This window comes from Sphaeramia orbicularis, chromosome 1 (genome assembly GCF_902148855.1).
Source record: "Sphaeramia orbicularis chromosome 1, fSphaOr1.1, whole genome shotgun sequence".
In the NCBI taxonomy this organism is placed as follows: Eukaryota; Metazoa; Chordata; class Actinopteri; order Kurtiformes; family Apogonidae; genus Sphaeramia; species Sphaeramia orbicularis.
The window spans coordinates 11,333,817-11,350,067 of record NC_043957.1 but is presented as its reverse complement, the minus strand read 5'-3'; the positions used below and the strand labels follow the sequence as shown (position 1 = coordinate 11,350,067).

At 39.4% G+C, this 16,251-nt stretch overlaps 1 protein-coding gene across 2 annotated transcripts in view; it reads left to right on the top strand.

The window, feature by feature from the left end:
- LOC115424696 (testis-expressed protein 2) overlaps nt 1-16,251 on the top strand; it is a 45,935-nt gene that overhangs the window by 27,033 nt on the left and 2,651 nt on the right. Inside the window, exons 3-12 of one of the 2 annotated variants that reach the window (XM_030142098.1) lie at nt 1-1,122; nt 2,290-2,490; nt 2,635-2,965; nt 4,129-4,355; nt 6,506-6,670; nt 7,902-8,001; nt 12,574-12,700; nt 14,473-14,580; nt 14,677-14,886; nt 15,317-15,437. The exon at nt 1-1,122 is cut by the window's left edge and continues 439 nt beyond it. In XM_030142098.1, the coding sequence (XP_029997958.1) occupies nt 1-1,122; nt 2,290-2,490; nt 2,635-2,965; nt 4,129-4,355; nt 6,506-6,670; nt 7,902-8,001; nt 12,574-12,700; nt 14,473-14,580; nt 14,677-14,886; nt 15,317-15,437 (2,712 nt within the window). Of the gene's footprint in view, nt 1,123-2,289; nt 2,491-2,634; nt 2,966-4,128; nt 4,356-6,505; nt 6,671-7,901; nt 8,002-12,573; nt 12,701-14,466; nt 14,581-14,676; nt 14,887-15,316; nt 15,438-16,251 lie in introns of both variants that reach the window. The other variant, XM_030142089.1, reaches the window with a different exon arrangement.

Below are 16,251 nucleotides of genomic sequence, written 5' to 3'. Positions count from 1 at the left end.
TTGAGCTATACTTCAAGTGACAAACCCTTTCTCAGCTTGGTGAAGTCTTTTTCCTCTGACATCGAGTCCAGAGATGGGACCTCCTCTACTGCTGCTTCTTCTGTAAGGCACAGGCATCTGATGAAGACTCTAGTCAAATCCTTGTCTTCAGATACATCCCATGACTCTCAGTCCTCCTCTACCACCTACCGTCTTCCAGAATCTCGCCTTAACCTGCAACTCTTCAAGCAATTTGCACAGTCCAGGATGCCGGCCACAGCCACCATGTCATCAGCGGGAGATTCTAAAACTGCCCCTTCATCTCCTTTAACATCTCCAGATAACCGGAGCTTCTTCAAAGTCTCAGAAGTGGAGGCAAAAATTGAGGACACTAAGCGTCGTCTTTCTGAGGTCATCTATGAGCCACTCCAACTTTTGAGTAAGATCATGGATGAAAAAAGCAGTGGCAGCAGCAGTTCCAGCAGCATTTACCGGCCCAAAGCCCTTTCTGCTAGTGCCTCAGAACTCTCCAACTTTACTTCTGTCAATGGTCATCTGGAAAGCAACAACAATTACTGCATTAAGGAGGAGGAAGGTGGTGAATGGGAGGCTGAAATCCCTAACAGTGAAGCCTCTGGTCTAGCCGAATCACCGGTTTCCTTCTCTGTTGACACTAAAAGTCCCAGCAAAACATCTTTGCTTTCCATGTCATTGGACAAGTGCTCCATGTCTGCTCTTGCAAAACAGGAAGATGAGGACTTTTGCATCCTGTACAGTGAGGATTTCGAGACGTGTACTGACACAGAAGGAGATGGTGCTGATAAAACTGATGATACTGGAAGTCAAACTAAAGTGCTACTAAGTGGTAGTACTGAGCCATGCAGTGAGGATGAATCTGAAAGTACTGAGCCAGCACCAAGTGTTCCGCACTATACTCTCATCATCCTTACTTTACTTGTCTATGGGTATTTTGTATTACCTTGGCCAAGTTATATTGGGGGGATGCTTTTTGGGATTGGGCTGGGCTTCCTTTTAGCCATCTCTGTGGTGTGGCTGACAGGACCAAAACCATCTAGTAGCAGTTCCAGGCACCGTTTGAAGATGTGTGCAAAGTTGAACATCAAGGAGCCAGAAATCTTCAAAGTAAGGAAATATTATTACTGGCTCATCTCAAATTTCTAAGATTCATTCATTCTACAAATTTAACAGTAGTCTGGAGCAAAAAAAAAGGCAATGATAATGTTAGAAATTGAGGGTGTTTTCACATTTGAAAAGGACCAAACCAAGGATCCTGTGTGTGTGTGTTTTTTTCTTTTTTGTATAGCATGTTATGTATGTAGTGTGGTTAGTTTTCCATTGACAGTGGTATTTTGGCAACTGAGCAACTTTTTCTGTTCTACCTATGTCCTGGTGTCAGCATTTACATCACTCCATGTACTTGGCACTGATTGATTTGACATATACATGTCATAACTTAGCCTCATTTTTAACTTCCTCCATTTTTACTTTTTCACCTTTTTGCTTATTGCCAGTGATAGCCAACAGAATGTATACTGTGGAGGTGCTTAAGTTTAAAAAAAATTAATAAAGTTAATAAATAAAAGTTAGTGATTTTGCTAATAGTAAATAAAGACTGCGATGTTCAGTAACAGAACACAAAAAATGTGCTTAAGATAATATTATTTGAAAAATTTCTTGTCATTTATATAATGTACAGAGAAATTTTGAAAATGCAAAGCTAATCCGTTCTTACAGATAAAATGATTAAACAGTGAATTGTAAATTAGACATCTTATTCTATTAAAGCAAAGACTTTAGAGATGAGTTTGTGACATACTGTATGTTTATTTTTAATACTTGCAGAAATTCGCTATTTTACTATATTTTTTTGAAATCACAAAAACAAGGTTGAATGATATATTTTTTTTAACATTAATAATAAATCACTATATCAAAGAAGGGAATTTTTACATTAATCACTGCACTCTCTACAGATGCATCTTTGCAACTTTAAGATTTACCTGGATAGTTTTCAAAGTGCAGTGACAAAGCAATGACTAACCTAGATTTAGATCTGTGTCTGAAGTAAGATCACTTCAAAGTCTACAGCGGAAAGGAATCGAGGCAGTCACAGTAGGAACATGTTACACTGGTGGCAACGCAGTATGTTGTGTGTCCTCATTTCTCAGACATAATGTTGTATTGTTGTCATCTCAGTTTTTATTGTTATTTAAAAGGCTTTGTGACTACAAATAGGACAGTTCAAACAAAGTGCATGTTAAATGCCCACCATTTCTGGCGTTCTCCTAGGGCTGGATGAATGAGATCTCAAACTATGACCCAGAGACATACCATGCCACACTGACACATTCCGTCTATGTCCGACTGGAGGGATCAACCATTCGTTTGTCTAAACCCAACCACAACATTGCACGCCGGGCATCGCATAATGAACCAAAACCTGATGTCAACTACATCAGTCAGAAGATCTATGACCTCACCAAGAGTAAAGTATGTGACAGAACAATGCATTTCCAGATAATAAATTCTGTATCCTGTATGTTTTGTAGCAAAGAAAAATAATAGAAATCATGCCACTCATTTTTTCCTGTCTTAATATACCACTGTAATGTGACTCCATTGATCTTTCCCCAGGTATACCTTGTGCCTCACAGTCTGGCCAGGAAGCGTATATGGAACAAAAAATACCCCATCTGTATTGAACTCGGTAAACAGGATGACTTTATGTCCAAGGCAGAGGGTGACAGGTGCGAACACAGTGAGGGCTTCACCACAAAGGAAAAAGGGGGAGAGGGGTCAGATGGGGTGCAAGAACGAAGATCTTCATCCTCCTCCAGAGACCTGACCCTTTATCTGTTTGGAAGAACTGGGAGGGAGAAAGAGGAGTGGTTCCAACGCTTTCTGCGGGCGTCCAAACTCAAGGTGGATTTGAAGAAATCCTCAAGTGTCACAGGGAGTAAAAGCAGTGAGTCATTTTTTCTTATTTTATAAAGATCTGAAATTACGCTCCTTTCTGTTATTCCTATTTCAGTTACTCTGTCATATACAGATCAGTTTCATGCATCAGTTTAAAACTGGTTGTCAACCCCACCCCACCCCATCGCAAATTTATGTTCAGGGGGGTGGCAGTAATGATAAGGTGAGGGGAGCTCACTTTTACATTCTCACGGTTTTATCTACAGAGCATATATAACCCACCACGTCTTCCACATACAGGTCTGTCGCGTTGTTTGTAAAATGATAGAATGATGGACCCCCCCAAAACACACACATTTTTTAGGACATGGGGGAAGGGGGCACCAGAAAGCTCATGATGACATTAGTGGGGCTTGGCTCAAAAAAGGTTGAGAAACCCTGGTTTAAAAGGTTAAGAAAGTCACAGTTTCTTGTAAAACTGTTGAGGTATCAGACTATAAAAAATGCTACTGTAAAAAGTACTGTAAAAAGACTGCACACCCAAAAGCTGTGGAGCTGACATCATCATGACTGTCTCTCCACAATCTGCTCAGACTCACTGAAGGTGTCTGCCATTTCAACATAACCAGTCTTGTAGTGACTTTTTAAATACTATTTCACTTCTCTATAGAAGAGTGAGGTAACATGCTGAGTAATGGCCGTTATAGTGTCGGTATTTATCACATGTGATGACAAATACAGTCCATTGATCCATGTAACGCTAAACCACTAGACTTTCTTGGTGCAGAAACCTATATTAATTAGCATTAGCAATAGACAGAGACCTGTGTAAGTGGTTTCATGATTAAGACTGACGGCTGTCAACAATTAAAGTAATTGTGAGCTATTCGATAGTCAATTAATGTGATTTCTTGAGACAGTAATGTGAACATGTGTTGATTCCAGCTTCTTAAATGCGAATATTTCATGTTTTCTTTCCTCTTCTGTGACCATACAATGAGTATTTTTGGCTTGTGGACCAAGAGTGCATTTGAGTACATCGTGTTGGGATTTTTTTGGGGGGACATTTTATAGACCAAACAGAATGGATTATAATGATTTTATTGGTATCCCACTGTATTCATAACTCTGTATAGCTGTCAAGATGGTATCATTTTATAACTGTGGTAGTTTAACAACATAAATAAGCTGTGGCATTTTTGTGTTCCACAGCTCTGAGCGGTCATCGCAGCAGTAGCCGCAACAGCCTGGATGAGGCGCTGGCATCTCAGCCTAGGCCCAAAGACTCTTCTGCCTCTTTATCAACTGCCAAAGCCAAGCCTCTACTGGACTACAGTGTCTACATGACCTCCCTACTGCCAAACCAGGCAGCAGTCAGCCCTACAGCTGCCACCCTGTCCCTTCACAGTCCTCAGAGCAGTCCTGGGGCTGACAAGAAGGTAGCACATTCTCATCTAACATTATTTACCACCTCCACTTTTTACCTCCGCCAAGGAGGTTATGTTTTTGTCGGTGTTGGTTTGTCTGTGTGCAAGATAACTCAAAAAGTTATGGATGCATTTGGATGAAAATTTCAGGAAATGTTGATACTGGCACAAGGAACAAATGATCAAATTTTGGTGGTGATCGGGAGTGGGGGTGGATGGGTGGGGCACTGATCTGTCTTGGCGGAGGTCTGCGCTCTACGAGTGCTTTTCTAGACTAGAAAAGAGAGCGCAGACCTCTGCCAAGGCAGATCAGTGGCCCCCCCACCCCACCCACCCCTGATCACCACCAAAATTTAATCATTTCTTCCTTGTGCCAATATCAACATTTCCTGAAAATTTCACGAAAATCCATCCATAACTTTTTGAGTTATCTTGCTAAGAAACAAACAAACAAACACGCACGCACGGGAGGCAGATCTGTCTTGGCGGAGGTCTGCGCTCTCCAAGTGCTTTTCTTGTTGTATTTGTAGTTACAGCCTGCTGTGTTACAAGCAGTGCACTTACAAACAAGGACAAGAGCTTTCTCCTTTCATCAGTTTAGCCTCAAGGGTACAATATGATTATACTCACTTGTTATGTGCCTGCGAGTACCAAGTTTTTGTTTATTTTCCTTACGTTTCCTCTTCCATATGAATTTCAGTATGTAACTTGTTCTGCTACACAAATTACATATCGTCACCTTCCTAAAATAATTGCCCTTAGTCACTTTTTTCAGAATTTTCAAGAACACAAAAAACCTGACCAGAAATTTAGTATTTGATGATTTAGGCAAAAAAGGCAATTATTTTAGGAAGGTGAGGATATAAAAACATGAAAAATTCAGGAGTGGTGTGATGTGTATGTTTCCTAACAAATGCAGTAAGTAAGGCAGTGAAAATTGGAAAAGGAAAGTGAGTAAATTAGTCAATGTGGAAACATGCATGGATGAAAATTTAAAAAGGTTAAAAAACTTTAATGAGCTATTTAGGAAATCACAGTTTAAGTTTTGTGTGTTTGATTGTCCACATCAAGCACTGTAACTACTGTAACTACAATGATAACTATAGCTATAGTTTTTAAAAGTGATCAATTGATAAAAAGCTGATAAAAATACATCTCAATTTTCAGGGAATGGCATTTAGCTTATCAGATTAGCATTACGTGTGACCTGGTTTAGCTCTTATTTAATAAGAAGATGAGTTAGGCAAACAGCTGTTCCACACAGTGCAGATCAGTTAAGTTAACAAGCTTATTGAGGTCAGTCAGAAACAGTAAAGGCCTACTGGAGTGACAGTTTTAGACCTGTAGTGGATTATACCTGACTTTCTGGATGATTATTACGGCCCTGTTGAGAAAACCGACAACATTTTTGTTTAAATGTTCAGTGTAGTACTAATCTGTTACCTGTATTTGCTTTTTCTTTGGCATGAGCTCAGAAACACATGTTGACTAAAACTTTGCATCGTTCACCATGTGATCAGGATTATTTTGACTCAGACACAGCTGGGGCTGCTGATCTGCTGCAAGTGTTATAGATATTAAAAGTGCTGTTACTCTGAGCTAAGATTACAACCAGCACAGCATATCTACCAACATATCTACCACATTAGTCCTTTTTGATACAGTGTGGCTCCTAATGCCCAGCGACTAACACATTTTGAACTTTGAGCCTTAAAGTGACAGAGGTTCCATCCAGCTGCCCCATTAAACACAATTATAAATCATGTTCAAATCCACACAAATATCTTACTTTCTGATAATTTCCAGTGAACTTTCATAAAATGTATACCAATACATTCAGCCAGGGCTCCTCTTTTATGGTAAAACAGATGTTTGATATTTGAAGTAGTGCCTGCAGCTGAAGGCTTCCCTAAGGTAAGTTTGAGTCTCATTGAGTCAGACTTGGTTGTTGTACACACCATAGAAACCAAGAGGCTCAAGAGAACTATTTAATATACTCTTTAGCAGTTTGTTAAACTGAATGGAACAATGAATCTATGAAAGGGGTAAATCTTCAGCAAGCCACAGGCACATTGCACATTTCTGCCATAAGCTAGTGCTTTATTGATTAATGAAACTAGAATACAGAAGCATTCTAATATGCCTTCCTCCTTTGTGCTCAGCTTCAAAGCAGCACTTCAGCTGAGGTGCAGCCCCGGAGGGATGAGGACGACCCGGTTGCCTGGGTGAATGCAGTTGTGGGCCGGGTCTTTTGGGACTTCCTGAGTGAACCATACTGGGCTGAACTGGTCTCTAAGAAAATTCAGATGAAGCTCAGTAAGATACGGGTGAGTAGGGTTCTGGAGTATGAAAATATCCACCATGAAACAGTAGAAACAGGTAGAGATATGGCTATGCCTTTCTACATTAGCAGGCTATGCATCATATCACGACTGGATTCTTAGTATGTTCTCGTTATCCTCACATGATCATTTGAGACCACGTAACATAACGTGAGCAGCAGGACTATTTAACACTGGGGAATATGTAAGCTATGTAAGGTGTAAGCTTTTTTGCTAACTTGCATAAGAAGAGAGCAACAGGAAAACATGGAGGCGAGCGTAAACACAGAATTATATCTAGACTGATGAGCAAATCCCTCAGGAAAAGTTGTTTTTGTTATTGTGGAATTTTCAAAAAAGAAAGAACTAATGAAATGTATTTAAACCATTAAAATACTTTAAATTTAATTGCAGTTATTGCATTGAAATATTGTAATGAATTTGGTTGAAGCCAGTATTGCTTACAGTAGTTTAACTGACAATAGATTTTCAAAGGCTTAAATCTGCTAATTCCTACAACACTCCTCTGCTCTTTCTTTTTTTCACTTTATCAGAAATTTGATTAATAGTTGAACTAGAAATTCAGAGTAATAAATACTGTACTATGTCTGACATCACATCACACAAAATATAATTAATCAAATAATGACAAGTTGAACATCAAACATCCAGATCTAGTGTTAGCTATCAGCCAGTTTGTAGCTCTCATAGGACTTTCCCTCTATCACCTACTCCTCCGGGTGAATGTCCTAAAGGCAATAATCAGGATTTTCCCTTTTGAACTGATTCAGGTTTAAACTATAGATGATGTGACCTGGAGTAAAACAAAGGTCGGAGGAGCTGAGCAGCAGACATGCTGAAGGGCACAGTTCATACTCACTGATGGATTCTTTAAATGTCAGTGTGTAACAGTCTGTAGATGTGTAGGCCCCACACACCTCTTCAGTGACTGTTATACACCTGTCCTGCTGTTTTTTCTGATGGTTTACCCCAGGACCTCCACTGTTATTTTATCAGATGTTTTGATCACTGTGATTTGATTGTCCTCACATCCTGTCCTGTGGAGATAGCTTCAGGCTATATTGTGGTTGCTGACTATGAGAAATGCCTCTCCAGGTTTAGTAGTTCAAATATAAATAAATAATAATGGTAGAGGTAGTAAACTGACCTGTTCCCTTTTTCTGTATTCTACCAATAGACCGTCTCACCTCAGCTGTATTGTTCTGTCTTATTCCAGTTGCCTTACTTCATGAATGAGCTCACCCTGACTGAACTGGACATGGGTTCGGCCACTCCCAGAATCCTCGGGGCATCAAAACCTTCCATTGACTACCAAGGCAAGAGAGAAAGCACTTTGAAGAAAGGAATACATATGGAGACTGAAAGCACATCCACACAATTATTCTTCTTCTGAGTTACTGTAGCTTTGACCACATTAGAGATAACAAAGAAAAAAAGTTTGTAATATCAGCCACATGTCTATCAGTCCCACTTTGTTATAGAGTTTCCTGATATCGTAGGTAAACACATATTGGGTTTACCCCCGGAAATAGGTTGACTGAGGTGATATGCTCTCTCCTTTGTATCCTCCTTTGAGTTGCTAAGCTGAAATACTTAAATTTTTTCTGCTTCCTTTAACTAATAAGGTTATTAAGAAATATAGCAAAGCAATTCAAAGGAAAAAAAGGTGACAGGGTGGTGGAGTGGCTAGCATTCGTGCCTCACAGCAAGAAGTTCTTGGGTTCAATTCCAACACCATTCGATGGGGTTGGAGTTTGCATGTTCTTCCTGTGTTTGCATGGCTTCTCTCCGGGTACTCCGGCGTCCTCCCACCATCCAAAGACATGTATGGATAGGTTGGTTAATCTATCTCTATCTATCTTTCTGAACATAGTGTTAGTATTCACCTAACTTGACTGACTTGTGACACATGTCCAGGATGTGTAACTGATAGCTGAACTTTTCGTAGAGGTTAGATCTTTAGGAGTTCATAAGGCTTGACTTGTGTTTTGGTTTTAGCAGGAACTTGCTTGATTTTCATCGTAGAAAATTGCTTGTTGTTTGCACAAGTGATGACCTACTCCCACCTCTGGACATTATACAATTCAAAATTCTACATAAAAACTGCCTTTACGTAAACGTATTTAATGCACAATTTGACTTTTGCATTTGAAGATGTTTATGGAAATGGCAAAATTCAAAACAGTCTCTCTATTTTGCTTTTTTGAAAAGGTGTAGGATTGTGAATGGAAAGACTTTTTTAAAGAAGTTGTGCAGTGAACATTTAACTCATCTGACTGATCGACTGACTGAGTCCTAGTGTCTATAGAACTAAAACACAACTGATTGTACAACAGGTGGTGTGAACTGATGAAACCTAATTATTCCTCAGTCTCATTCATGAAAAAAATCATAACCATTTTAGATGAAAAACGGCAACAGAATGACAGGATCCCACTCTGTTTACTACAGTCATGTGCCACACAGCCTATTTTATTTGTTTCAAATGTGTTCATAAAAATGCACAAAATTTGCATTTTTTTGCAACAAAATAATCTACTGTGCTGATTCTGGACATGAATTAGCAGAGACATGATAACATTTTCCAGATATTTTAAAACACCCTGCACACAAGACAAAATGTGGAGATTCCAAGAGGCTATGGCCGTTATAAGTGTTCAGGAGCTGAAACTATTGCCAGTAATGACAGTATCGCTTCTATTTTGTAAGTAGTGGCACAATGAGGTTTCCATTGGATAAGAGTGGAGTATAACACACTTACACACCCTCTCAGCTTGTGAGACGGCGGTACCCCTGAGATTAGACAGACATGTCCATTAGTTGTGGTTAAAGTACAAGCCCTCTCATCCTCTACAGCTGTTGCTTGATGCCAGTTGACCAAATTCAACACTGCTCTTAGCACATTGTCGTATTATTGTTTACAGTACAGCTACAAGGTGTAGTTGTATATCACAAAGAGGATGTAATAAGAAATCTCCTTTCCTCTTCAAGCTGTTACACACTGTAGATTATGTTAAACACTAAAAGCATTGTTTATGTGAGCGCTGTGATAGTTAAATGGTTGTGAACTCTTAGCTGAGTACAACATAGTCAGGCCCTAAGCATTTAAGCAGGTCTTGTGGTTATCTGTGGATCAGACTTAGCTGTGTGAGGTCTTAGCTTTGTGTGTGTGTGTGTGTGTGTGTGTGTGTGTGTGTGTGTGTGTGTGTGTGTATGCGTGTGAGGGTGTGTGTGTGTGTGTGTGTGTGTGTGTGTGTGTATGCGTGTGAGGGTGTGTGTGTGTGTGTGTGTGTGTGTGTGTGTGTGTGGTGGTGGTGGTGGTGGGGGGGGTTACATATTTTCCAATTGCAATTGTACAACCCACTCTGTTCCAGTTGTGATCAGAAGGTGCTTTGTGCAGTTTTTTAGAGCAATCCATCTACTGTACCGTCTTTCAAAGTGCTTTCCTTTTCTCATTTTTTTCTCTCTGCTTCTGTTCATATGCACCGTCTCCCACTACTCATCCTCCAGTTTTTTCCCCTTCCTCTTTCATTCTCTTTTGATTTCATCTTCCTCTTTTCATCCTCACTCACTCTTTGGGTCTCTTTCTTTCTCTTCCTCCCTTTTCCCTCTGTATGATGAGTCACTGTTTAGCTGTTCTCACTTAACCCATGTAGCGACAGTACAAATTGATTGCACCTCCAACAGAAACAGCATCAGCGTTTTCTGAAACGGGTTTCATGCAAAAAAAACCAAAAAAACAAAAAAACCCTCAATTGGCAACCATAATGAATGTGTGTGTATAGTAAGCCACCATTCACTGAAGCTACTGATAGTACATTAGCTTTGATTGCACTCATTCAGAATCTGATATCTGTTAGAAAATAGTTTCTTAATTGACCCAGATTGCTCACTGTCAATCTAGGCATATTCCTAGGAGGTGAGAGGGAGTGCTAAGTAGAATATCTGTGTTGGTTTAAAGCAAATCACTTCTGAAGCCTTAGTGATCCCTGTATAGGATTTTGTTAAAGCGTGCTAGTGATACTAGCTTTCCTCCTTTTTCTTGTGCTACTTTGTTGTTAACTTTTACTTAAACTCACCTGGAATGGGAGCTGTTCCATGTTGGTGGATAATGGACTATGACTGTTTCTCTTCTGCCACCCATTTCTGTACTCAGTGTTTTGCCTTTAAATGGGAATAGTCAGAAAATGCATTGGAAATGGTTAAGTTTCCTTAATAAATTTCCACTGGTGTTACCGTGGCTGTATCCTTTGGGCATCTCAAGTTCAGTCTAACCTTGTCTTACCCCTCGCCTTCCTGGAACAAGCATGCTGAGTGCACTGGATCAATGAACTTTTCCAGCTGTGTGTGTTTGTGTGCATGCATATCTTCAAAAGCAGTTGTCTTTGCCTGCTTATGCACTTGTGTCCATGTGTGTTTGGTTTTGCATACAATCTGCTTCAGTTAGGTTTCGTCAGTGTCCATTTCCCAATACAAAAAAGCAGTCACCTCTGCCAATATCAGTGCATTTCTTCACAGCACGTTAGACACACACTCCTGCCTCCTCACCACGGGGTTTTACCCCAGCTGAGTGAGCACTTCCCTCCAGCAGCTTGCACTCAAGACTCATCTCTGCTCTTCCCTTCACTAACAAAACTCTGTGCCCTGTGTAAACCCCATGCCCAGCCAGAAACAGTCTTATTACCCACCATGCCTTCTGGGTGGAACAAAGCCCAGTGGATTTAGTGGACCCAGCATGTTCACTCTCTTTGCCCAAGTTGTGCTTTCTCCAACCTTCACAGACTTTGTGACTTTGTAACCTTCTCTTCTGTCTGTGGTTTCAGTTCTTTTCCTTGCTTTTGTTTCTCCCCCCACTCTGTGTCTTTCTACTTGCTCTCACTCTCCAATTGTTGATCTCTCTGACACGCTACAGTTATTGCATTAACATGTCATTTAGTGCAGCCACCAGGTGTTCAGATCTCAGCAGGGATGAAAAGAATGTAGTCTTTTCTGCATTTCATCTCAATACTATTACAGCCTTTTCCGTTCTGTATGCTTGTACATGCTTTTCTTGTATCTATACACACACGTTTTATGCAGAATGTGTGTGTCTTGCATGCATAAACACACAGTATAGTTGCTGCAATGTGCATGCTTCGGTTTTTTCCCACATCTCTTCATTTAGTCAATTTTTATTTCATCTTTCAGCCTCTACTGCCTCCTTGTGGTGTGAAGTTAAACACACAAATTGCCATTAAGTTATGGTTAGATGAGCCTCTAAGTGCACATGAGAATAGGATCCTGTGGTGTTAAAAGACATGAGAACTGATAGCTTGCTCCATGCAAACCAGGCTTTTGATGGAAGCCTTTGAGAACTTTATATAATCTAGATTATACCAAGTTTGATAGAGTGGAGCTAAAAGGTCTACAGGGAGGGAGAGCCCTGTTTATGCACCACGTTCCCCTCCTGCTGATATCAAATAGGGGCTTGGAGGAAAGATTGCATGCTCCCCAACTGTGTCTTTTCTGTTCAAAGGGCTTTATGATCTCTCTGTCTTTCTTTTCCCCCCTTTTCTTTGACTCTGTCTCTCTCTACTAAGCGGAGAGATCAAGAAAATAAAAGCTGCCAGGGTCCTGGCTTCTGTGGCACTCTGGTGTGAAAAGAGAGGTGCCACAGAAAGGGCAATGCAGTGAGGGGAAACAAAGACAGAGAGGTGTAACAAGGCAACCAAGAAAACTCAGCATCAAGGTTGCTTGGTTCTTTGAAGTGTCAGCCATAAAAAATAGAATAGTGATGACCTGATTCATATACAATGGGATAAAAGAGGTATCAGATATAGAAGGTGTATTTCAGTTTTAATTTTTTCTACTTTTTTATGAATACTTTAATAACCCGTGCTTTTCCTCAGGTCTGTGGTTTGATCTAGAGATTTCCTACAGTGGCTCTTTCCTGATGACCCTGGAAACCAAGATGAACCTCATTCGCTTAGGGAAAGAAGGGGAGAGCCTGCGCATAGGGGAGCCTGGCAAAGATGGGTAAGACACTCAACACTCCTCAGGTCTCTCTAGGTCATTAAATGGTTTCTTCTCTGAATGGCTCTAAAAATGTAAATTTTACCTCCAGAATTGGGTGATAAAACAATCTCAAACAGTCTTTTTTCATGATAAACTTTGCCTATTACACCGAATATGTAATGTGACACTCGTGAGGTACCACGTGTGTCCATCATTATCTCATTATCTGATTTGTGGTCCATATTAAAAAAGAAAGAACAGCGCGTTAGCCCCTCGCAGAAGACTGATCTGTTCTGGCTCTGTTTGTGTTACATATTTTGTTCATCTTTTGTCCCCCATATTGTCTCCTTTCTGTTTCTCCTGCTATTCCCTGTCTTCTGGATTTCCCCTTTAATATGGATGTTAATCGGGTATATTTCTGCTCATGGTGAGTGCTGCTTGACTCCCTCTGTTCATTTCTTCTGTTTCACTCATAACTCTCATCCCTTTCAGTATGTTTTGGTTGCTTCTACTGTACACTTAACTTGCAAAACGTAATATGACCTCACAATGTTTTCATGTCTTAATTATCTGTTTGTTGGAGTGGCTTAGTCACTGTTTTTACTCATTTCCATCACCCCATTACATGTTTAATTATGGCTTGGTACAGACTGTAATAATCTATGGTGGAATATACAGCTGTACATTATGTTAACTTTCAGGGACAATGGCTTGCCAAGAAAAGTAGAAATGAGCCAATTTTTGGCTGGCCAGAAAGTTTAAATTTTAGTTTCACATCAGTTTAGATGCAAAGCTAAAACAAAAAGTGTCTTAATGATGAGCACAGTGGTTCTCAGCAACACTTTACAATACGAGCAACCTAAATCATTGGGTTAGCTATTTGTTACATTGTAAGCATTATTAATCATGAGCTATTATATACACCAGTAAACAGTTCCAGTAGCATTTAAACCTGAAGCTGATATTTATTGATAAATAACTACCATTTAACCGCTTTCAGCATATTTTAGCGCTTAAAGCTTAATCTGTCATATCATGTGAATGGAGCTAAAATGTGAGAAAATTGTTGGAAGGATAGCTGTTTGGATACTTTGTATCCATGGGTTAATCTTTTATGTAATATGGGTGTAACTTTCATCTTACAAGCTTTTTGGTTTGATCTCATAGGTTAGCTACTTACTTTTCTTTGTGTCTGTTAGTCATTAGCATGCTGGAGGTTAGCGTACTAGCGAAATGAGCATTTTTGTTGCTAAGCTGTTAAATTACTATTGTAGTTTGTATCATGACAACAAACACAATGTGTATTAAAACCCATGAGGGTGTTTTATGCACTAAGTGTAATTTGAGTTACGTGAGCAGTTTGGTAACTATCATTGTATAATGCTAACTTGTGTTAACAATTTGATATTTGATCATGATTTGGTATTTAATACCATCAATTTTGGCAAGTGGTGAGCCTGAATCAATGTATGGAAACTGTTATAAGTCTTATGGATGTTTGAATGACTTGATAAGTGTTTATTACCTTATTAATATCCTAATTACAAACCGTTATACAGGTGCACTTATTTAAAAGAAGTAGTACTGACATCTCTTAAGTTTGTGTGTGCATGTAGGCAGTCCTTAGTGCACGTATGCTCATTTATGTCTTCCATTACATTCCTCATTTGTTTGTCGTTAAGATACTTTTTGTCTCAAAGCATTAAACAACATGAAGCACCCTGTGAATATTTTTAATAGCTTGTAAGTGTGTAAATGTGCTAGCACTGATTCTTGTGTGTTTCCAGATACAGGCCACGGACATACTGCCTGGCTGACAGCGATGAAGAGTCATCTAGTGCTGGCTCATCAGATGAAGAGGACACCTCTGAGCTTGCAAGTGACACCCCTGGAGCAGAGGGGTGAGTTTATTTACACAACTTATCCTTGCTTTCTAAACCACTTCCATAGCTATTGACAGAAAAAGGGTTCTCATAATATTATGTTCATAATTTCAGTTTGGTTGGAGGCCACAAACCAAGCAAAATCATGCGCTTTGTGGACAAGATCACCAAGTCCAAGTACTTCCAGAAGGCTACAGAGACAGAGTTCATCAAAAAGAAGATGGAGGAGGTCTCAAACACTCCCCTCCTGCTCACAGTGGAGTTGCAGGAACTCAGAGGAACGCTGGCTGTCAATATACCCCCTCCACCAACTGACAGGATATGGTAAGAAAGTGTTGTCTTTGGATCCAGTGAGTTGAGGAAGATGCATAAAGTGCACTCTATATATCTGTCAAAATGACAAATGGTTAGGTGAGAAACAGAACTTTCTCACTGTCAAGAGAACACAGTAATAAAGCTGACTCTAAATTGACCCATTATTTGCTCTTCTTTTTTTATCAACATAACCTATCTGCAATAAATATTCTTAAATCACTGAAGTAGGAGAAGTTATGTGAAACATTCAGTATGGGCACCATGTCTTACTCAGCAACAGTGTGTTTCATTCTGAAATGCTGCTTCATATTTTATTGAGGACACTTAATGTGGCATGTATAGATCTTTCAGTCAGTATTTTACTGCCCTCTGCTGGTGGCCCATCATACTCATTTGTTTATTAGCTGTTTTTAAGTGTTGACCTTTGTTTCTGTTGTAGGTACGGCTTTAGGACACCACCTCACCTTGAACTGAAAGCACGACCTAAACTGGGAGAACGAGAAGTCACTCTGGCTCATGTTACAGATTGGATAGAGAAAAAACTGGACCAGGAGTTTCAGGTATTAAGAAACAACACATGCCACATACAATGTCTGGAATTTACAAACGTAAAGGCAGGGTTTTTCATGGTCATGAAAAATCTGGTCTTTTAGAAACTCACTTTCCAGGCTTTGAAATTGTGTAAAATAAAAGTTTTCAGACAAGAATGGGATTCAATTTTATCATCTGCAAAGACTACTAAGAAGAACTATGATGGCTCAGAAGTTGCTTTAGTTGTCGGTCTTATATTCTGATGGTTTCCACATGAAGGGCATGTCTGTAACTTCTCAATGTTTTCTCCATTATACATGCAGTGTGCACAGCATTGAACATCACTGAGATACACTGTAATATATAACATTTACCATATTGCAATATCATTTTGCCTTTGATTGTTTTTGTCTTGATTATACAATATTTACTCTGTTCAGTTTACCCTGATGTTTGAAAGTCGGTGCCAGACTTCAAGTCTCAAAGCCAATAAACATGGTATGAATTTCTAGGTTTAAAATATCTTAGAATGTCTTAAACCTCACATTTTAGGCCTTAAACACTTGTTTGAAATTAACATTACATTTAGAAGGTTGCAAGACTCTTTTTGGGAAAAAATGGAATATAAATCCACACTGTAACTTAACTGCAAAACAAAACCAACATGGAAATGATAAGCACAAATGTCAACAGTAAACACTTGTTAAAACAAAACAAAGTATCAGAATGAAAATGTGAATAAATTATTTTACTTTACAGGTAATTCTGTGACTCTCATATTCAATGCACTTTCCAGTACGGTCAGTTAAATAATAAAAATGAAATGGTCTATACCTACAAAAA